Consider the following 25,142-nt stretch of genomic DNA (forward strand, 5'->3'; position numbering starts at 1 on the left):
ATAGGGAGGGTGGGAGGGAGGGAGATGCAAGAGGGAAGAGATATTGGAACATATGTATATGTATAACTGATTCACTTTGTTATAAAGCAGAAACTAACACACCATTGTAAAGCAATTATACTCCAATAAAGATGTTTAAAAAAGAATACCTTTAGAAGTCTGCATGCCCTTCAGGTTGACTATGAAGTCATCGGTCAAGGTAAATAATCAGGGTAATTCTTTCTTTTTTTCCAATTCAGTGCTGAGTACAAGAGAAGGACTAAATATGTTCAGAAAAGTCTTAATCCTGAGTGGAATCAAACAGTAATTTACAAAAGTATCTCCATGGAACTGGTATGCAATGATTATTTTCTATATGACAGATTTAGGCTAATATAAAAATAGTGATGACAGAATTATTGAAAGATTGTGATTCATATCAATTTTTCCATACAAACAAAAAAAATTAAGTAAAATACATGCAAGAAATATAGCCAGTAAAAGGAACTGGGTGCAGTTCGAAGGTACAGTGAAAGAAAATGTGCACATTTTGACAAAACAGCTAAAAAATAAACAAAATGAGTAAGACTAGTGGGACATTTTCCCTTGACTATTTCAAAATTAAATATTTCAATAGACTGGGCTTTGTTTATCATATTTTGAGGGAAAATATTTTCCAACTAGCTGTTTTTTGACTTTCATAAACAAAGAAGAAATAAGATTCAGATGCACTGAAATGAATTACCCCTCCTGGCAACAATTTAGGGATCATCTCTTTTCTAAATTGAGGCTTCCTATGGATCTGGCATTGTGCAACTAAACTGTACAGAAGAAAGCATGAAGAAGACTAGTGTAAAGGATTATCACAAAAAATAGATGACTCTAAGCAAAGTTGCATCAATGTGTTTCTGAAAATCTTCATGTCATAACTTTGTATCAATAATAGAAAATAACTGATGGTTTATAAAGATGAATTCAGAGAGAAAAGAATACAAATAGAATAGGAAGAAGACATCCATGAAAACAATTTACAGATGAGTTGTCTTTCAAAATGAGGTTTCTAATTTATCCTTTGGAAGATTTCTAATTTGACTATGAAATTGAAGCTGGATATAAATTGTGATCTGGGTTCTTGAATTTAAAATAAGTTAAATTCACCTGCAGAAATTAGACAGTGCTACTAATGTGTTTTGGCAATTTACTGAAACAAAAAACTATAATCCAAATACTCTGAATAACCTAGACATTTTTGCAACCTATGAATTTCATGTATTTAAAGAGTATATATAGATTCTGCTTGGTACTTTTAATAATGGGCAGGGGTAGAATAACAGGAAATAAGTAAAAATCACCCTTTTTTTGCAAAATAGTGAGGTATGTTATGATCAAATACTTGGTTGGACCACAAAATAATTGACAGTTTACATAATAGTGAATGTAAGTGTACAGTTTTATATAAACTTAAAGTATTTTTACATAAGCGGAAAGAGTTCAAGGAATGAAAATATAAATGAGTCTATTATATGTGTATAATGAAAATTTATGATGAGAAATGAGGTTAATGACATTTTGATTTGAACTGTAGCTCAAGAAGAAAACACTGGAGGTGACAGTCTGGGATTATGATAGATTTTCTTCCAATGATTTTCTTGGTGAGGTGAGCCTATGGTTTCCTTTTTTTAATTTGCTTCATTATAAACCATCAATTAAATCTTTATGGAAAGCATATTTCTTAAGTGTATAAGATAACTATTTCTGGATGAAATTCTTTGGTGGATAGAATTTATATATGAATGACTCTTTGAATAGATGAATAGCAACTGGAGAAATAATTTTCACTTTACCACTTGTACTTTATAATTAATTTGCAAGATGAAATATTAATTGTTTTGATAGAAAGTTATATAATCATGCTGTGACTCTAAATGATTATGTAAAAGATTTGAGATAAATTTATTGTATTATAAAATGAGCTGGATTTTTTTCAAATGCATTTTCAGTTTAATTGCTATTCCTCATTGCACGTATGAATGAATTGATGTGACATTTTACATTCTTGTTTCTTTTAAGTGTCCCACAAAACATCTCAAAATATTTTAAGAAGCAAAACTAGAAGTAGGAGAAAACAGTAAAAACAATTTTTGTAAATTCACAAGGAATGTAACCTAATTATGAAATGTGGCAGGATGGTCAGATTCTGTGATATCTTTCATCTATCATATTCCAAAAATACATATTTGGTTTAGTGATATTTGCTTAAAGCAGAAGTTATGAATTAATGTTAAAAAAATAAATCTCCAAAAATATATAACACCTAGAAAATACAATATCTTTTTGATAGAGACAATAGAAAACAGTTGAGTAGTCTGGGTGACATGAGGTCTTGTTTGGTTCCTACACTCTATACCTCTTTCCCATCAAAACTAGATCATCTGAACTTCACCTGCAGGCTCCATGTGGTATAGCCACTTGGACTAATCTTGGTCTTAGACAGAACTACTCTAGAGTATGGTTATATCTGATTTATTGTCCTATTTCAAAAATCTGATTTATTGAAGTCCTTATAATTTATTGTTCACATGAACCTAAAGCATATATCCATTGTGTGGTTTTATTTTTTAATATCTGCTCAAATTTAAGATGCCAACTACTGTAAAATGCACCATTGTTTATGTACCACTAAGAAAGAAAAAATATTGCCAATTAAACCATGACACAGCGCTTTCTTATTGTAAACTGTTGGTAATATCTCTGTTTCAAATGTGAACTAAAGTATGTTTTAAAATAGAGGGAATAAGTTAGTAATTGAAAATTAGCCATTCTTTTTCATTTTGTCCCTCTTGTAACAAAAATCAAACAATCTTCAAAAAAAAACTAGCCCAGTTTAAGAATATCATGTGTCCATTTAACAAAAGAAGACTTTATTTCATAAAGAGATTGACTTGTGACTCTACCTTTTTGCATCATCTCCCAATAATTTAATTAATAGAGATGTCATACAGTTCGATTTAACCAAATGTTTATACAGCATCTGGTATGCACAAGACATTCTCAGTATCATGGGTGAAGAAAAATGAGGAAGACTTCATCATCTTAAAGGTTATACTATATCCTTTGACTTACGTCCTTGAATAAATTTCAGATCACAGAAAAAAAAAACAAATGAATTACAGCTTAATCCATAAATTTTATTCACTTATTGCACTTTTTTTCAGGTATTGATTGATTAATCTAGCACATCTCACCTCGATAACACGCCTAGGTGGTATCCTCTCAAAGAACAGACTGAAAGCATTGATCATGGCAAGTCCCATTCCAGTCAAAGCAGCCAGCAGTCCCCAAAGCCGTCTGTCATCAAAAGCAGAAGCCATGGTATCTTCCCTGACCCATCCAATGGTAAGAGATATTTCAAGTAGAAAAAAGCTTTTGTCTGTTTATTCACTCAGTATCTTCTTGAATATGAGTGCCTGTATATTTAATATCTTTTGAAAGGTATTATATTGGGAAATATTTAATACAATATCATGCAAAGAGTAATGGATATGGAATCAGGAGAAATGGGCTTTAGTCTCAGATCAGCCCATAATTAGGTTGATGCCTTTGTGATCTTCACCTCCCTGGTTCTCTGTTTTTCAACCTATAAAATGGAGGAGGTTGGGTTATATGAGCTATTGGGTCTTTTTCATCTCTCAAAATCTAGGTTAATATGATTTTATAAAATACATTGAGGTATTTCATAAAGAAAACATAAAAATCCTCAACAGTTCATTGACTAGACATAAACATCATTACCATTTATGCATGTTTCTTCTGTTTAAATCCCTATTTTTTCATATGTATATTCTTACTCATAAATCATATATGTAATATATGGACATAAACAGTTTTGCATTCTGCTTTTTAATTATATCAAAAACATTTTCCTCATGTCATCAAAACAATTGGTATGCTGAAAATTACTTAAACCATTCCTAAATGGTGCATTCAAACTAATTCTATGATTTTTTTTTTTACAAATTTATTTGCAAAGACATTTATTGCAGTTGTATTTTTATTTTAATTTTCATTTATTTATGTATTTTTTGGCTGTGTTGGGTCTTCGTTTCTGTGCGAGGGCTTCCTCTAGCTGTGGCGAGTGGGGGCCACTCTTCATCGCGGTGCGCGGGCCTCTCACTGTTGTGGCCTCTCTTGTTGCGGAGCACAGGCTCCAGACGCGCAGGCTCAGTAGTTGTGGCTCACGGGCCCAGTTGCTCCGCAGTATGTGGGATCTTCCCAGACCAGGGCTCGAACCCGTGTCCCCTCCATTGGCAGGCAGATTCTCAACCACTGCGCCACCAGGGAAGCCCTATATGATATTTTTAAACTATTATTATTATTTTTAAATTGCAGCATCATACATTGGGTTTGGCAATATGCACAGCTTTCCCATTGGAATGAGCTTTTCCTTTGGGAGGTTCATTAACCAGTTATCCTACAACACAACAGTAATCTTCATCATCAGATGAGTTAGTGCCTGTATGAGAGAACCATGTAGTATCTTTCCAGGATATGCTGATCTATTTATAAGTATTAAATAAAAATTTTTATATTGGATCTGAGTATTCCTTCCTTTTCGCCTCTTCTCAGGAAGTACAGCTAATTGAAAAGTGGTTCTTTGCAATTTGGATTGGAAATGCAAGTGTTCTAAGAGATGAAAAACTGAGGTCATGTCCAGAAGACCACTGAGTTGATACAATAAACCACTGACTACAATAAGTGCTATAGATTACTTATGAGTTGTATAGATCATTTCTGGATTCCACTTAACCAGATCAACTCTTCACCAATTAACATTCTGGAAGATGATTGGTATAAAGACCTCTCTCTCTATGACTATCACAGTAAATGTGTGATCTTATATATACATTCTGTACAATCACCTGAGATGATGATATAATACAGTCTCCACTTCCATGTATCCCAGTGACTCACACACCTTCCTCCAGGAATTTTACTTAAAACTCCTCCTGGGGCAGTGTCAGCCTAGTGTTTCTTACCTGGTCCCTACTAGAATTAGCAGAGTTGCTTGGTGAAACTATAAGTTAATATATTCATTTATATGAGACTACTTAGAATGTATTCCTCTTCTCAAACCTCTCTTCTCAAGATTATCATCCTCTTGCCTTTCCTCCCAAATGTTGAATCACATTGCTGTATGGTGAGCAGTTGTATAAACGTGCCAAAAAAGAAACAGAATTAACATAAATCTTAGACGGTTTCAAATTATGTGAGACCCAGCTTGACAGGAGGAACGCTGGAGCAACTTTAACTCATGTTTTACCCTTTTGTAACCAGACATGCAGGTTCCCACCATTGAGAAATCCCATAGTAGTCCCGGTAGCTCGAAATCCTCATCCAAAGGCCATCTCCGCTCTCATGGACCATCTCGCAGTCAAAGCAAAACCAGCGTCACTCAGACCCACCTGGAAGATGCAGGAGTTGCTATAGCCGCTGCTGAAGCCGCCGTGCAACAACTCCGCCTTCAACCAAGTAAAAGACGCAAATAAATTCCTCAGCATGGCAGCTTAATGTTCGTCTGTTGCCTTTCTTTCCTGCTGTCCTTCCCCATTTGCTTTGTTTTGTGCATTCCTGGCTCCCTCTGTTCTCTGTCCCTTTGTCTGTGTAGGAACAGTATCGATACATAAATATGCTCTCTCTCATTTAGTTCTTTTTTGTTTTAATTTACATAGAATGAAATAAAACTGGCTGTCTCTCCTTTGTCTCCACTATCCATCCAACCTGGCTCATAGTATTTGGTAGCTGTGTCTGTGATGTGTGCAGGCAAAACTATGTTGTGTGTCCTTTTTGTGTGCACTTAAATATCCTTTAGAATACAGGAATTATAAGCACAAGTGGCTGCCGGTTTTCCAGGCATTACACCAAAAAAAGGCACACACATAAGCATTTTGAGCAGATTAGCAATGAGAGTCTCACCTCTGAAAAACACTAAAAAAAATTAGGCAGAAGAGTCATGTAACAAACAGTCAAGTTCTAGAACCTAGGGAAAATGGAAAAACCATTTACACTTAAAATTTTTAATAAATTATGCATGTGAAATAATGACGCTTTCCATGTGAGAAATTTTCTAGTCTTTTGGGAAAAAAAATCTGTAAAGAAAATAATGTTTCTTATATTCTCCAAAAAGTATGTAGTATTAATATATGTGTAAGCATATTCGATGAGGCCATGTTACCTCATTAAGGAGCACAGTTGGGTCCATTCTGTTGGATCACACTGTGTATATGATACAAGAGAATTTATAGGGTTATTCTTTTTTCTGACCATTGGAAATCCTTTGGAAGTCGAGATATCAATTAAAGCATAACAATTCACCCATCTTAACTGCTGTAATTTCAATTGATAGAATTATATAAGAACTTAGTGAGTACAGAGACTTTAAAAATGTAGGGGCACTGTTACTTCCAAGAGGCATCAGCCAAACAATGGAGATAGATGAATGTTCTCCCCATCTCCCAAAGTCATCATTTCCAAAGAAACAGCCAGTTTTAACCCCCTTTAGTGCTGTGCATGTGGTGTCATTTTGGCATTTGAACACACAACTTACTTCGATAGAGCAAAAGATCACTTCTCTTTGCATGAATAACTTTCAAGCTGGTTCCATCTGAGGATACATACTCTGGGTTTCCATTTCACCCACACTACCACAGCAGCACATAAAAGCGGTCAGTCTAATCATGCCAGGAAGCAGCACAGACACAGCATAGCAGGAGTCCTCCCCATTCAAAGAACTCAGTCTGATAATCTGCCTCCACCAGCTAATGGCAACCAAGACCAAAGCCAGCTAGCCCTCAGGAAGGTGATGTCTGATGGACCAGTCAAGCCAGAAGGAGGTGAGCAGAAAGGCGCTATTCAAAGCACACAGCAAGAACATCCCCCAAATTTAAAGCCCTCATCTTTTAATTTTTAGAGATTGTCTGATAAAGTATGTTTATCCACTTTTTAATGTGCTTTTGTGGGCATGGCATTTCAGGACTTCATCATCACTGTGTAAGTCCCAAGATCAGTCCCATAATATATTGACTACAGTGATTTGTATTTTTCTATGCACTGGGCATCTTTTGACTTTTGTTGGGAAATAGATTAACAGTATTCATATTGCAGAATGGAACGCATGCCACTAACCTAATCTGTTCAAGCATGACTATAAATATGTTGCACTGTGATAAAAGTTTAAACTGCTCACAATTCGAGTTAGCATACCAGTTGGAATGTAGATCAGTTTTTGTTGAATATTATTTCAAGTGTAACTTTTTTAAAAAAATTCAGTGGATTTTGGAAATTCTTAGAAGGAAGTAAAGGAAAAAATTGTTAATGCACTCATTCACCTTTACATGGTGAAAGTTCTTTCCTGATCCTACGAACACATTTTTTCCACTCATGTTTCCGTAGTTGTCAAGTGTATCATGTGTTGGGCATGTGAATATCCAAGTGCGTGTGTAATAAATAAATTATCTTTATTTCATTCATAAACCACTGGGTTCTGAGCCACTGTTATATGATGCAGCTTAAAATGAGTGTGTCAGTTTTTGCTTTCTCATTTGATTCCTCGCAATAGAGAATTTAAAGTTGCTAGTTCGTTGCTAGTGTGAGCTATAATGATAGAATATTGAGTTTCAGGACAAAGTTTCATGTCGGAAGCATAAGATAGATGGGGAATTATGACCAAATAAAAGCACCAGAGCTTACATAAACATAAATAAATAATGGGTTTGGGCTACTCTAGGCAATGCTTCCACTCTTCCTTTCTTGCACGTGTGATCTACTTCACAATCTTCTCAGCTTTCTGGATAGAGGAAGACAAATCCAATGAGTCTTGCTCCAGACAGGCACCTAGACTGGATTCCATGGCTTTGTTAGGAAGGAAAGCAAGTTAATTTCTGTCCCTAAGTTGACATCAAAAAATCTGTGGAATTTTCCCCGAGAAAGAATGCCACTCACTGCCAGTGACAGGGATCAAACCAGGGTGATTATAAAATTATCTTCATTGTAATTCAAATTTAATTTTAATTTTAATTCAAAAACATATATCAAAGAAAGGATTAAAAAAAACGATAGCAGTGTTTGCCCCCTTAAGTCCCTTCCAGCCCTAAAACACTTGATTCTATGATTCTGTACTTTCCACAAAACTAAAATTAAGACTTGCACTTTCTTATTGCATTTCTCTGTATTCTCAGAAATTTTTAAAATTTAATATGTTTTTGTCCCAGCTAATCAGATATTTAGGAGCAATGGAGGATGTATGTGGCAGTACAAAGGGCAAACCACTGTGATGTTCCTTGAAGTAGCAGGCAGTTAAGGAAACAGCTTAAATATTAAGATAATTGTGAATATGCATTTACTCAGCCCAGTTTATAGACTATCACCAAAGCAGTTTCACTTTTCTATTTAGCCTTACTAGTACTGTCCAAGAGTACTTAAAATTCCACCTCTCACCTTTTTTTCCATCAAATAAGTTCAGTTGATTTCTTACTTCATTTTCTTACTGAAAATATTTCATAATTGTAAATGTCACAGTAGCCAAATGCTTCTCTTATTTCACTCTATTTTTAATTATCATGATTTAAGTATTCCTATGATACTTTGGCTGAGTTTTCCTAGGTGTGGGTCTTAAAATTTGCAGCAAAATGCATTTAACTCCCTTTCTTTGAATAATGCTCTAATGGATATTCTCATACATTTAGAATAGCTCTTCACATTGTGCAAAGTGTTTCATCACCCATTTTCTCATTTTGTCACACCTAGTGGATGAGGGATTCGTTGCAGATATTTTCATTTCTGTTTTCTGAGTGAGCCGTCAGAGAGTCGGGGTGTGCGGGTGGCAGCATGACTGATGAAGAACACATAGCTGGAAATTGTCAGAATCGGCACTCTTAACCCGTGTTTATGACTGCACCTAATAAGCCTTTGCTTTTTAAATACATTGGCTCCTTTGAAATCAAACTCTCCTGATTTCACTAAAAACAATTGTCATTTACTAATTTGATGTTTACACTCCAGTCCTTACAAATGATTAGAGGTTGCTAGAAATTATGGCAGAATACAATTTAGACTTGGTCTACCTACTTGATCCTCTTTTCTGAAGGCTGATAATTAAGCTGCCACAAACCAAGGAAGTAAAACCCTCCCACTGCACAAGCCGAGTGCAGCAGTAAGCAGGCTCTGTAGAGGAGGCTGTGTGTACATCTGCAGTCATTTCTATCAAGGGTGACGAAATTGTCCCTAAAGAGCTTTTCATATATTTTTTTTTCTTTTGGTGAGCTTTTCAGCAGATTTCTGCTTGAAGTAGCAGAAATATGGGTCAGGTAAGAATTATGGAGTAAGCCAGGAGGAACTTTTTCTCTCCCTCCAGGGTTTAGTTGCATGCTAGGAAACCTGAAGGACAGGATTTAGACAGATTGTGCCAGATCATCCTGATACCTAAACAACTCTCCGTTTGTATTTAGAAATCCCTGGAAATGTTTTTTCCCAAGCCAGTTGGTTTGGTGGAATATAGGCCCAGCTGTTTTAGAAGGTAACGCCAACCAGGGAAAAGAGTTTCAAAATAGGTTGTTTTTTAAAACCATACCCAAACTAAAACAAATTGAAGTATTTTTAAAACCTTGAAAATTAATTTAGTTGCTATGGAATATATTATATTTTATATGTATATTAAGGGCATTTTTAAATTCCTGAGCTGTTTTTGTTTGATGCTGAGATTTTAAGTAAGCTTTAAGTTTAGAAACACTCATACAGGATGGATAGAAGTATCCCTCCACCCTGGGCAATAAGTTGAGAGCTTGGAGAGGTTAGTAAGAAGATGAATCATTAACTGAGTTGTGTGAGGAACTATGACTGAAGGTCCCTTGTTGTGGCCGAATTGTAGGAGAAGGTCCTGAAGCTACTTCCACAGACCGCTGCTGGAAACTCCACTTTCTGTAAGGCTCCTTTGCGGCACCTGTCAAAGAAGAGTTTCCTATCCATATTGTCGTGGTGAACTCTGACTAAGCCATCTCTCTGTGAGAGCTGCTGTCTTGGGCAAGTGGTATGGGTGGCTGGGTTGGGAAACAGGACGGGCACTGGGAGTGGAGAGAAGTGTTGTTTACAAAGGTAGTAGCTGATCAGTGGTCCATTCTCTTCTGACCAGAAGCAGATGGTCACTTTTGATCAGAAGGAATTTGGTGTTCTCTGTTTCTGGAAAGGAGAGGGTTCAAAAGGGAAAGAAATCAGAATGAGATCATTTGGAGGTGAAGTCTTCTGGAATGTGTGTAAGAGGTTAATAAAAACAGACTTAACATTCCTCATTTCAATGTGTTTGTGCAAAGAAAAGAAAGGCAGCAGAGAAAAGCTTTAAAAAGGAAACTTTGGATAGTTTAAAATAAAAAGAAAACAAACTAATGATGTGAACACAGCAAATAGTCAGCAAAAATCAGAGAATCAAATTGGATTTCAGCTTTCAAAGTTTTCTGCCTATTTCTCTGGGGGCAAGGGTTGTATTTCTTTGTTGTCTGTGAAAATCAAAGTGTTCTTCTAAAGTTTTGGGTTTTTAAGAGTTTCCATATTTTCTTAGAAAGATTGGTTATGCATTTTCAAATCTTTCTATAGTCATTTCACATTCATTGCCAGAAATATCTCTGCTGCACATGCAGAGGCACAGACAGTAAATATATAGCTCTGAACATATGACACTGTCTCTTGTTTATGCACCTTCCTTCCCAAAGGTGAATTCACTGCCGTATCATCAATGGATACTTTTGTTCTTTTCTAGTAGTAGCCATGAGTGTGTCAAGCCATCCACGTAAAGAACTACTGGTTCATACTGAGGACTTCTATGTTCATTTCATCTGACATGAATAGCAGGACCAACTGGCCTATCTAAGTATCAAACTTGGCTTCAGTATTGCTGTGCCTTTGTCACGTGATCTAACTATGGGCCTATATGATTGAGTGGGACTATTAATACATGATCCGAGAAGAGAAAGGCCTAATTTTTAACATGTCAAAGTCCCTTAAATGCTATTTATGACATGTCTTTAACAAATTTAAACTTACTTTTTGGATTGCAAATTATTTTATTTTAGGTGTAAACAAATTTATTTTCAAAAAGTTAATTTACCAAATTACCAGCAGAGAGCAGGACCCAGAGCAAATGAGACAGGCAAGTAAATGCTGATGGAGGAAAGAAATGAGAAGCATGGAGCATGAGAAGGCTGATGGGGACACAGTGTGGGACCATGGACAGAGGGTACAATCTGAGCTTGGGGCTGGGAACGTGATCACCTGGGTAGGAAGGATCCTGGAACTGGGTGAAATGCCACCTGGGGAGAGGTGGAGGAATGCCAAAGGCTAATAGGTAGCTACTTAACAACATTGCCTAATTCCAGATATCTATCCATGAATTACTTGATTTTTTTCCCACTTTTCATCCGAATGTACTACATTATGTAAAACATGATATTTCACCCATTCTCTGTTGTGCAAGATAATCTTTGGGAGGGAGGGGGACATATGGGGATGGGATAGGATGAAAGGAATCTTTATGTCTAATGAGTCAGACTGTGAAAAATAGCCTTTTTTATTTTATTACTTTGTTAAGTCTGTAAATATATATTTTAATCATTGAGGTGACAAAAAAAAACTTTCGGATTTCAAATGAAAACATTTCAGCAATATTTTGATTGGGGTATTATGGTTTTCAGATGTATAAAGAGAAATAATGTAGATAGAACCATAGCTTTATACCTCAATGTGTTTTAAAATACTGAAAGATAAAATTAATTAAATGATCATTTGAACAGAAACTAATCAAAATATTAATATTACAAATCAAACAAGAACAGATAAGTTTTTAAGAAGAAAATGCTTGATGAAAAACAGGAGGTAGGAATTCCCTGCTGGTCCAGTGGTTATGACTCCACACTCTCACCGCCAAGGGCCCAGGTTCAATCCCAGGTTGGGAAACTAAGATCCCACAAGCCTCAAAGTGCGGCCAAAAAAAAAAAAAAAAAAATTAAAAAAAAAGGAAAAAGTCAGGAGGTAAGTCCCTATTTCTAAACATAAGAAAGACAATGGAATAAAATTTCTACTTCTACTTTATTTGTTCTTAAAAGAACACAGAAGCAAAATCTACTTTTCCTCATTAAGACATTTGAAACTAAAAACCACATTATTTTAAGTTCTATAGGTCACATTAATTTTTTTCAGAGATCTTATAGCTTTTATTTTTCTTAAAAAAAATGTTGAAATATAGTTGACTTACAATGTTGTGTTAGTTTCTGGTATACAGCAAAGTGATTCAGTTATACATACAGGTCACATTATATTTTTATCTGACTTTAGGTAAAATGAGGTTGGAATCTAGAGAGAGAGAAAATGTAATTTTTATACTACACAATTCAAATTTCTTTCTATATGGATATATATATACTTTCTATATATACTTTTAGTTTACTGTAAAGCATTCTCATTGCTACTGACATTTTTAAAGTAAATAACTACTTTGGCTCCATCCAACTATTAATGTACAAGAAAATTGAAGAGACTTAATGTAGAGAAAAGCTGTTTTGGGAAGAATTTGCATTGTTTTATGCCTGCCAAATTTCATTATTTACTCTGGATTTCTGTGTAATATAGTTTTTTTGTGGAGTTTTTAAGGCAAAAATAGAAGAGACAAATTTTTATGATATGTATAATATTTAATTTAGACCTTATAATTCTAGAGTTGCAAAGTTCTGGGTGAAACAAATTCTAAAGAAGCTTAGAGAAATTAAAAGGATGATGATAATAATAATAAATCTTTTTCAAGTAAGGTGTTAGGACTTGATTTTTTTTTAGTGCAGAAAATAAAAAATAAAAGACACCATAGAATGATTGTCATGTATGTACTGGTTTAAGATGATTGTCAAAAAAATCTGGTGCTAATTGTTTCTTTTTTTTTTTTTTCATTTTCACAGTTCATACTTCATTTTCATCACTGTAGATGTAGACCAGTGATTCTCAAAGTATGTCCATTGATCCCTAGGTGTCCCAGAGAGCTTTTCAGGACTCTACAAGGTCAAAAAATTCTTAAGACTCTTAAGATGTTATTTGCCTTTTTTACTCTCATTCCTTCCTTAGTGTGCAGTGGACTTTTCCCACATTTCCATGAGATGTCATGACATCATCGCTTTGATGGCTAATGGAATATGTATTTGTCAACTACTTATGTTAAATTTTTCTTAATTTTGAATATGATAAATATTGATAGATATAACACACACAAAGCTAAGTTCTTTAAGAAATTCAACAATATTTAAGACTGGAAAAGGGGTCTTCAGACCAAAATATTTAAGAGCCACTGATCTATACCTGGGCACAATCATAATTTTTCCAATAGTCAATGATGTTGGATAATTAGAAATTTCTTACAAAATATAATTATCATATTTGCCTCTAAATTTTCTATGCCTTTTATATCTTGTATTGCATTTTGGAACCCCTACTTTCTTTTCTTATTTAATGTTAATTTATAATTTAAGATTGACAAATGATTTTTCATTTTATATTCTTATTTTAAATATTTTATTGGGCATGATTTAGATTAAGTTATGATTATATGCCCATATTCATTATTTACATTTGCAGTTTGACTGGTAAGTTATCTGTCAACTTTAATCAAGTTGTTCCTAGCCTAAGGTAGAATGAGAGGGAGTATTACAAAGGTACAATACATTTTATTTGTGTCCTTATTTTGATGATAAAATTTATTGGAAAAACATTTATAAATTATTTGTTTCTTTAATCTTCTATTGTATTATCTATATTAGTGGTCCTATACATTGCAAATTCATTGTTGGCATAAATAACAATAGAACACTGAAGATCATCACTTTGATTCAAATTTGAGGAAACGTTAAGTTTCTTACCTCTTACGTAATCCTTGATTCTTAATTTCAAACATGTAATTTATTGTGTTTTTAAATAATTAAAGCTAAAAAGGGAATTCTGAAAATATGTATTTATCATTTACAGAAAATATTATCTGAATTACCCATATTAGTTGCTCATCATTTATTCACATTCATACACACATTTTTTTAAATGAATAGTATGTTTCAGAAACTCTTCAAAGTGTTAGTGATTCTGCAGTGGACACAATAGACAAAAATCACTGTCCCCATAAATCTCCCATCCTAGTAATATTTATCAAATAACCAATTAAAGATATGTGGGAAAAATTTGAAGAATGACAGAAGCATGAGTTTTGTCTGTCTTCAACTGAAATTGAAGTAGAACATTGCAATTAGTCATTGATAAGTTTATATGCACAGACACCATCATCTTTAGAAATATCTGAAAACAGAATTATTTTGTTATTTGTTCTGGTCTGGTTCTCTCTCGTAATCTTTACAGTTCACTGGGATATAACCAAGTATAGGAGGAGAGAAAGTGTTTGAAGATGATCTGTTTGGAGAAGGTAAGAATATTAATGAAATTAATTAGAGATGTTGGATTCCATGGGACTCGATATGTGTTTACCAAATAATTGTCCAAATTCCTCTTTACTTTATGGCCATTGACTACATTTGAATGATATAAAAAATAATACTCAGTGTTTGTTGTAGCATTAGCTATGTAAATCAGTATGCTATTATTAATTTGTATTTGTTTACACTGGAAATGTCTTCTTTGGGCAGGATTTTTGTATAAATCAAATTATTTGGATTCCGTTTAAAGATAACATCCTTGTTATCTTAGTATTCACGACCTAGGTGATCAGTTTCAGGATTATGTAAGAACATTTTTCAAAACTGTTTTTATAATTACTTTCACTCAAACAGGACCACTTGTTTTGCAAGCAAACTGTGAGAGAGAATATTTCAGTTTCAAAGGAGAATGAAATAAATATTGAAAAGTTGAGTTGCCCTTGAAAAATTGATGTAGATCTTGAATATTATTTTCTTTCAAATATGATTCTCCTTACTATTAATCTTTTAAAGGTAAAGATCTTTATTGTGTTATTTAAAGGTAAAGATCTTAATTGTGTTAGCATTTTTTTAGCACAAAACCAAAACTTGGTCCTTGATAAACTCTTTGTTCATTCTATTTATTTGGACATAGCTGGAATTATAAACTAAACTTATTAAAGATAAAATGAATTTACTTTCTTTATGATGTCTTAATCAAACTTTTATCCATTATTTACTCTGAAATTTTCATCCCCACTTAAACTGTATTTATTTTAAGTGTCTTCTTCCAAAATAAGTTCTGAACCAAAAACACCTTTAGAAAGGAAGACACACTTAAAAGGCAACATTATAGCATAAATGCAAGAACTATAGTACACTGAGCCATCACATATTGTATTTATGTAAGAAAAAAAATCCTCTCTACCATGTTATTAAGCTAACTTTACTCTCATTTCAAATACGTGTTGTATTGAAGTTATATGCTATTACTTTTATTCCCTAAAGTGATCATTGATCTTATTATCCGTAAAGCTAGGGAGTGAATGGGAGACAGCTGCAAAATGGTGATGCATTAGATCAAAAAAGATTGAACTGATTATTAAAATGTCTTGAAAAAGTCGGTTGTAAGGCCAATGTGGATGGAGAGGAAAGAGTGCGAACATGATTTAAAGCTTTACCAACCTTTCCCAGGACATAGAAAATAGAGGCATCGCATCTTCATCTCCCTCTCTGAAAGAAGCTACTATGTGAATAATATGGAATATCTTGAGGGACATATTTTGATTTTTATAAGTTTGTTATAACTTTCTGATATATATAATTATTTTTTCTGAGTGACCAAGCCCAGTGTTAGTGTTAATTTCATCCTCAACGACCCTGGGAGAGAGGTAATATAATCACCAATAATTTTTCATTTAAAAAATATTTCAATGACATCCTTCCTTTCACTGACCCCATGCAAGGGTTTACAAATGACTGATATATTGTATAAATCAGAGTTGTCTATTTTAAATACTTTTATTTGTGAAAACTCGTAATTTGGAAGTATGTGAACACTCCTACAAATAGTTGTATTGAAGCTACCTATGCCATTTTTCTAGTGTCTTCCTTTAAATTTTTCCAAATTGGATAATGAATATACTGAAGTAAATTCAGAAATAAAGTATATTAAATTTCTAAAGTCCTTGTAAGATGCAACACGCCTTCTTTTTTTTTTTTAAAGGAATTCCTTTATTTTTATTATTTATTTATTTATTTATGGCTTTGTTGGGTCTTCGTTTCTGTGCAAGGGCTTTCTCTACTTGCAGCAAGCGGGGGCCACTCTTCATCGCGGTGCGCGGGCCTCTCACTATCGCGGCCTCTCTTGTTGCAGAGCACAAGCTCCAGACGCGCAGGCTCAGTAGGTGTGGCTCACGGGCCTAGTTGCTCCGCGGCATGTGGGATCTTCCCAGACCAGGGCTCGAACCCGTGTCCCCTGCATTGGCAGGCAGATTCTCAACCACTGCGCCACCAGGGAAGCCCAACACCCCTTCTTAATACCCCTGGATGATAGTAGAAAACCTAAAAATGTTATTTCACATAATTCAAGGGGAAACCTACTAACAGTACTGGTAACAGTGGAAACCAAATGTTGACATTTTTCAGGGCTACATCCAAATCCAATCAACAAATGAGATAAAACTGTAAAATCTCTTTAGTAAATATAACAACTAAAACAACAGCAATAATAAAAGGTAGATAGATAGATAAATAGAAAGAGTGAAAGGTAAAGGAGATAAAGTAGAAAAGGTCACTAAAGTTAATACCAGCTAAATTAAACTAACTAAAGAACCAAAAAAAGCATGCTATAAGTATATAATTTCTAAAATAACCAAGTAATTATTTCAGTTCCATCATTATACTATTGGAATAAACGAAAGAATTATTGATTGATTTCTCTTAATTTCAAGCAGTTGCTCCTAAAATCCTATACATTGTATCTATGAAGATAATAATAATACTGCATCAACCAAGTAATTTGGGAAATTACAGGTTACCTACATAATAAATTACTCCTGAAATATTTGGAAATACCTTTGAGCTAGACCAAAGATATAAAACCAATGGAAGTGAAGCTTCATACATTCCAAGCACTGAATTCTAAGGTAGGCAACCTCTGTTAATTTGAGACAATTCAATATGATAGAAAAGTGGATGAGCACTTTTTAGTTTTGATTTGTGACCTGGAACAAGTCACTTAAACTTTCCAGGGCTTAGTTTTTCTATAAGCAAGATGATGGTTCTGGAACAGGTTATCTTTAGAGTCCTTACCAGCTTTTAATTTCCATGATTCCACAATTATAAAATCATCTACAATTCTGATCCGAGACTTTGCACATGGTGCTGCCATCGCGTGGTAGGCACAGTGATAGTTCTGCATTTTTAAAGTATGTATATATGGTAGAGGGGAAAAATCAACAGAGCAAACTAATTGAAGACAGATGTGCAGTCAAAGAGACACTACCAGGTTTAATTAAGTTTAGCCACAGAGGTGTAATAAAACAAAATGTTTTATAACCACCTAGCAGCCACAGAAAATGAAGAGGTCAAAGAATAATTTAAAACAGATTGAATTGCCTCACAGAAAATAAAATTTGTTTACCTGAAATGCCCCCTCAATAACTGAGTCACAAAATGATTCAACACGCTAGTATTTATTCTTCTAGCATATAGGGACCCTCTCTATAAGAGTGAACTTCTTCCATCACATATTTGTATGGTACATTCTTTTTTCTAGTTGGTACTTAATAGTACAAATAAAAATTCAAAAAGAAAGTAGGCCCCCCAAAATGTAACTCTTTAAGAAAATGGCTCCAAACATGTTTTTCATTATTAAATCTCAATTCTAATGTAAAATAAATATTTTCATATGTAATACACAGGTGCATAATACATGATTTCTGAAATTCTGATTTCAAGATTTGGAAAAATAAAGCAGATAGAATATTTTTAAATTGTTAATTTTGAAATCATAAAATTATGGAAAGCCATATTTAGTTTTAATGTTTTAAAATAATATTTTCTACAAGAACATAGAAAGAGAGACATTACACTGAAATTTAAACCGGAGCTCACCACCTGTCTGTATACCAAGAGGTGCAATCAGCCTAAGTACTAGTATCTGTATTAGCACCATCTAATGCCTCCCATGGAATGTTACCATACAAATTATTTTGTCACTTCAATTTAGAAATATATATATAATATTCATGGTCTGTTATGAATTTTTTTAATTCATAAGTCTCTGCTCTCCCATGTTTCATGTATTATCATTAAATATTTCTTTCAGTCAAACCAGTTTTGAGGGAATTGGGATAACAGAATATCTGGTTGAGTGATCACATTTTTATATACACTATGACAGATTAAAGTTGAATCTCTGATTTTAAAAGCTACCAATAAAAACTAGGTTACCCAAAATTTCATTGACAAAGAATGTGGGGTTAAAAAAATACCTATATTGTGGCATCTTTGATGAGATTTTTTTGATTTGTATCAACAGAACTGGATTAAAAATGAAAAATCTACTAAATCACTCAGATGTTTTAAGTTGTTTGGTTAAAGGAAAGAATTATTAATATGTTATTATTATAATTTTACTGTCAATTTATTAAATATTGCTTAAGCATAGTCCCAGGATTAAGCTTTTAAGAAAGCTACCATGGAGCAAACATAGGTAGGCTCTGTTTCCAATAGCCACATGAATGTGACAACTACAATTAAAGATAGAAAGTGACAATTGCCATAAAAGACAAAAATTATGTGCTATGAGAGTCTAGGTATAGAAGTTCACCTCTGATTGTAAAGATGAGGAAAATGTATGAAGCAGGTTCTATCTGAGCTGAGCCTTTCCAGATGAGTATAATTTAGATATGAGAAAGTGACAGGGTCAGAGGAGGGTATAACAAAACTGGAAAGAAGAGGCTTGGCTAGAGCTCAGGAGAAAAAAAGCCAAACCATAGGGATTCAGAGTGAGTGGTCTGAATGGGCTTCAATGAAGGGTATACAAAGGAAAATTATGGGAGGTACATATGGAAAGGAGCAGACGATAAAGGACTTCAAGAGGCAAACTAAAGAATTTGACTGAAATCATGAGATGTCTTGAAATTGCATACGATCTGGCCTCCAATATTAAATCCTAAAAGCACTTTATTCATTAAGAAGTTCGCAGTAATACAGATTTAGTTCAGTTTAATTGAGTTGATGGTTTCTTATGTGGGGGCCGATTCAATTAAAAGAAATTAGCAAATAGACATGTTGTTTCAAGTAACTGAAAAAGAACTTTTAAAATATTTGGACTCTTAGCACCAGCTTATCAAAACCTCATCATTTCTGTATTTTTCATCTCATTTTATGCTATGTATATATAGCCCTGTACAGGGAAGATCCACTCTGCATTTTAGTTTAAGTCATTTTCAGAAACTAAATGTCAGGCTATCTAGCTCTACGCTTACATACCAGGTTAAGTATAAAAAAATTCAGTCATGCACCAGATGTTTTGAGATAATGCCAAATATCTAGACTCATTTGAATTATTCACCTAACCGTCCAAAATTTCTTTAGATTCAACATTACATGTAATTTTGTTTTGCAAAGATGTTAAGGTAGACTTAGACTTATTCTGAAATATGTATATGTTCCCTATATTTAGTTTTCTTTCTTGTAATATTTCTTATAAACTATTACTTGTTTGCATTTAAAATATTGACAACACTTGCACAGGTTTTCCAAATGAAATTTCTATTCACCTAGGCAGTATGACAAAACTGGCTTTCCTTAAATTTATTTCTATCCTTGTTCCTTTTTTATTATTATATTGTTTTACATTCTGTTCACATTTCTCAAATTTCCCAGAAGAGGAATAGAACTAGAAATTGCATCAGGTAAAATCAAAGTTTGCAAAAGAAAAGATTGGATATTTTGATATGTAAATAAGAAGACATCATTTCTATAATATGGATATTTTGATATATTGTAAGATTGCTCTGGGATAAAAAAAAGTTTTAAATTAGTAAACATAAATTGATTTTAAAATTAATGTCTGTTAATTAAGGTTTGTCTTTGAAAATGGTAAATTGAGATTTTTCAGTTGATGAAATTAAATTTTTACATTCAATATCATACTAAAAATTATTAACAATCTAGTAGGTTGGATTATATAATGACAATCAAAAGGTATGATAGCTTTTCCTTGTTTACAATCAGTTGACTTATCTGACTCATTATGTGGTTGGTTATACAGTTTAATCTTCTTTATAATGTTCATAATTTTATATCAGTCATATTACCTTTACATTTTTTAACTTATCCTTTTAAAAGATCTTTAACACTAAATACGTCAGCTGGGTTTCTTCTACATAAGTTGAAGAAAATATTAAACAAACATTATGACTATTATTCTTTTCCTGGAAATCTAGTCCTATGAGTTACTCTTAATTCACTGGTGACTGGCTATTTAACAGGATTCAGACCCTTTTCTAACTAGCTATTCCCAATTTATAGATACCTGATATATAACAAATTATCAAACATTTCTTCCTTCTCTATTCTGGGAAAGGAATCCTACTATCACTGGAATAGATAGTATGAAAATTTCTGGTGGCTTTAGAGAAGCTGCTAGTTCAGAAATAGAAGGGAAGAAGTGAGGAAAAGCTAAAGCCTTTGCAAGACTTGATCCTGGCTAATCTGATGGAGAGTTTCCTCCCCTCAGATGATTTCCCTCACAGTATCTACGCTTTTCACTTTATTTGGGTATATTGGTTAAAACTCCACCGGATTGTCACTGTGTTTTTATACATTTCCTTAAGAAAAATATTGATAATTTAGAATCATTAAATGATTATCAACTCTTTACCCAGTTGTGTGGATCTATCCAACTGCTTGAGAAACTCCTGAGTGAACAGGAGGAGAGTATTTATGGAGGAGAGAGACTCTTAAGTACTTTGCAGCCTAGAATACACCTAAAATTAGAAGAGAATCAAGATGAATTCATTGTCCGGGACTAGGTGCGCTGTTCAGTGAGGAACAGCCATTGACAATAAAGCCCTGAAGAAGAGCTTGGGGGTACAGCAAATTAAATCACAAGACAAAGAAGAGTGAGTTACTGAGTTCCTGTTTTATCTCACTCCTCATAATCACAGTCTTATGAGGGGGGCTTTACTGACCCCATTATTTTCAAATGAGGAAACTGAGACCACCTAGAGTTAACTTCAGCAGGAGTTGGGATTCAAAACCAGATCCGTGTGATCAGACCTCATGCTCTTAAACTCTGACCATGTGGCAGAAGACAAACGACAATTTCAAAAATTTGCCTAGAGAATCTCCACTCCCACAAAAAAAGAGCAAACACTTGCCTTTTTTTTTTTTTAGTTATTTCTGAGGTATACATTTTAAAGTAATAACGAATTATGATTTATAACATTATACCAGAACATATAAGATTTTTAGAAATTTCATGTAATGTCTGAAACATTTATGTTAACATATTTCCATACAAATAACCCAAAGAAAGTTTAGTATTAGTTGTTTTTTTTGCTTTTTTTTTATCCTGCAGGTTCTTATTAGTCATCAATTTTATACACATCAGTGTATACATGTCAATCCCAATCGCCTACACTTGCCTTCTTTTCATTCCTTTTGCAACAGAATTTCCTCCCAAATCTCTAATCTAGGACTCTGCTAACAACATTACCATTCTCTTACTGCATAATTTATAACACAAATTCATAACACTTCTATGGGAATATGGATTCTTATATACAAAAAAATCAAACTCATGGGTTATTTAAAACAAGTCCCAGTCATAAACTAGGACATGCCTAAGGGAAAACAAATATCTTTAAATTTAAAAACCTGCTGGAGGTAGTTGGTAGAGCTACATACAAACAAGTCCAGGATTTTCAGTCATTTCCTGGAATTACCTATTCTGTTTTGCATCTTCACTTCTCAGGAGAAAAACAAATTACTGGTTATTAATATGGGAAATAATTAAGCAATTTTCACATATTCTATCATTTCTATCTACCCAAGTCTTCCTAAATTCCTTTCTCCATGAAATAGCCACAATTCTTATTTGTTTGCCATATCGTTATTGCAATACTCTATAAAGAAATCAGAAGTAATAATAATACTATTTAACTCAGTCTAAAAATCTGATGGCTGATTCCTAGAAGTTAATTTTTTTTTTCTTTTATATCCAACAAAAACAATCAAGGGCTTTAGTGTTGCCACTGAGAGTTACTGGTTAAGGAAAAGAAAATGAAAGGCAGGTTAAGAGATGTGGAGTTCTTGCTAGAGCTGTTTCTTTACACAGGTAAATGAAGAAAACATATAAATATGCATTCGGAGATCAATGGGAGGTTCATTGATTGACTGTGGTGTTGACTCTTCCCACACCATGCAGCCAAACCCACCAATCACCGGCCTGCAGAAAGCTCCGTGTCCACTGGCTCCTCGGGCAGCAGCTTTGGCAGTGGGTATAGCGTGGACAGTGAAGGAAGCAGCAGCACTGCAGGGGACACTAATCTATTTCCTATTCCAAGGATGTAAGTGGTAGTTTTTTTTTTCCCCCCACTGGAAAGTTAACAGCCTCATGAGTAAGCTTTACTTAACATTGAAAAGGAAATAACTAGATAATTATCCAAGTCTGAGTCAGTGTCCCTGAAGCTCTTCAACTGTTTATGCCTATGTAGAAAATAGACTGTTCAGGAAAGATTGGATTAATTTAGTGAATTCTAAGCATGAATGCTGGTCACCACCAGGACTACCTAATCAGTGCATTCTGTATTTAATAGAAAAACTGCTAAAATAATAATAGCTTAGCTATGCCTGAATCAAGTTCAGCAGCAGTAATGCATGGATGCTTTAATCGCATAATGCATAGATTAATTGATTTTGAATCAGGAGATATTTAAACATATTTAAAGAACTCATATATCACATTTAAAATAGCACATTGGGCTACTCATATAGACTTTTCAACTATAAATTCCTCTACCATTAAAATGGAAGGTTTTGAAGTGGATCCATATTTTCTAGAACAAATAACAAGCAGTACATAGGTCCCCAAATAGATACTCTTGGAATAAAGTTAATTTATAATACGTTAAGCCTCGAGAAAATCATATTGCAAATAAAATGCAAAACTAAAGCAGACTGTATTTAAAATGTGTTAGAATGGGTTTAGTCATATTGGTGGCAAAATCTAGCAGCATCCAAGATATATCCAAGATAAATATGTTATCTCTATTCCAATATCAAAATCTAAACTTCCTGACTTTCTCCAGTAACTAGTTTTCTAAGTTTTCAAAAACACCATTGGGCCATGCAACTCCAGGATCTAGCCCAGGGTGAGCCCAGCCTGCTGCCTGGTTTTGTAAGGTCTGTGAAGAACTAAAAATGGCTTTTGCATTTTTAAATGTTTCCCCAAAACCCAGAAGAATAGCATTTTGTGACACATGATAATTACATGAATTTGAAATTTCAGTGTCCATGTATTAACTTTTATTGGAACACGGCCATACCAGTTTGCTGATGTGTTGCCTAATGTTGTCTGTGCTCTAGGGGCAGACTTGTATAATTACAACAGGGACCATTCAGATCATTCACTGTCTGGCCCTTTGCAAAGTGAGTTTGAAGATCCCTGGTCTGGGCCCTTGTTAGAGGGTCTTTTTCATTTTCTCTGTTAAGTGAAACCATCTCTGGGAGTGGAACTTCTATTTCTCATTGTTTTAATATCACGGTTTTTATGAACCATTCCTTTTGATCCCCAGAATAGTTCTAATATTTAGATAATGGCTCAAGTTTATAAAAGCAAAATAATGGGGAAAATGGATTTGTAAGGTGAAAAATGTGTTTATTTTGTGATTTTTGGGTTACATTTTTCCTACTTAAATTGACTAATTATTGGATCATCTGTCTATTTTTTTTGAGACCTAGGCTGTGGATTCAATGGAGTTATTTGTATTTAATCAGTTCTTTTTTTATTGGCAGTTATTTCTAAAAGGAGTGTGATCTCATTAGTCCGCAGACTCTGATGATCCGATTTAACTGAAGAGAATTTCTACAAATTCATTACATTCCTCTCTCTCCAAGCTGTGAATATCATATAAATTTGTAAAGGTTTTGCACCACACATCACTTACTATCCTTCCAATTTATCTGTACCTTTCAAAATATATAATCTAACACTGATGATAAAGTTATAACTTTCAGAGCGTAAAATACATTATTTCCTCAATATCTGAATGTCTGAAGTGGAAGTAGATTGGTTTTTTTTACATACAAACCACATTTCAATTTTGCTTTTTCCCATTTTCTTGTTTCTCTTGTAAATCAAAAGCTTTTAAAACTGCGTAGGAGGCTTTTGTTTTTTGCCATATGAGCCCAAAGAAAATTTGCTTTTCTAAAGCATTACAGGATATAAGTAAAAAGCAGTATTTGGTGGTTCTTTTCTATCTCTCTTTGTATCTAACACAGTTTTGCTTGGGCTAGCATAAGTGTTCAATAACTATTTGGTGATTGTTTAACAAAGATAAATTATAACCTGTGCAGTCAGAATGTTCTGAGATGAAGATTATTTATTGGGAATTCAGAAAAACTGCATCCTTTATGACCCACAGTTACATTTCTTTTGTACTTCATTTAGCTTCACAGTGCAGCAAGTTTTCTGTATAATCTTAGAAATGCACCTAATACACATTTTGGCTAAATACCAAATGTTAAAATCAGTTTTCATTAGAAGCAAATACTGCAGCTGAATGGCATCATTAAAATGTGAAATGTAGGCCTCAAGATCAAATAAAAATTATCAAAAAAATTTTTTATTACAATTACTAAAAATTATACTTATTTTGTTAAAGTTTGGCATAGTATAGGATAGTAATTTTTCAGTACTCTCATCTACTCGATTAGCACTACTAAAATGATCCTCACTTTCAGTTGAGTTTGGCTCAGTAACAAGATGTGTTTTGGCCCGCTCTGCTTGTATAGTATACTGCTAGAGGTGAGATTGCTACTAAGTTATTAAGCTTTCTCCATGTCTAATCCTGGCAGACAAAGTTAATTTTTTTTAATTTATCAACTCTTTGTCTTGAATCTCGTTGAAGTAATTACACAAATTGAAGTTTTGTGCATTGCTTA

At 33.8% G+C, this 25,142-nt stretch overlaps 1 protein-coding gene across 1 annotated transcript in view; it reads left to right on the forward strand.

The window, feature by feature from the left end:
• The window catches only part of LOC309665813 (protein piccolo-like), a 1,074,121-nt gene that overhangs the window by 1,003,540 nt on the left and 45,439 nt on the right, over positions 1-25,142 (forward strand). Inside the window, exons 5-8 of the mRNA XM_082472547.1 lie at positions 240-333; positions 1,565-1,636; positions 3,195-5,508; positions 22,405-22,546. Coding sequence (XP_082328673.1) covers positions 5,316-5,508; positions 22,405-22,546 — 335 coding nt within the window. The 5' untranslated portion in view covers positions 240-333; positions 1,565-1,636; positions 3,195-5,315. The remainder of the gene's footprint in view (positions 1-239; positions 334-1,564; positions 1,637-3,194; positions 5,509-22,404; positions 22,547-25,142) is intronic.

Source organism: Balaenoptera physalus, assembly GCF_965194825.1.
Source record: "Balaenoptera physalus genome assembly, chromosome: 8".
Lineage (NCBI taxonomy): Eukaryota > Metazoa > Chordata > Mammalia > Artiodactyla > Balaenopteridae > Balaenoptera > Balaenoptera physalus.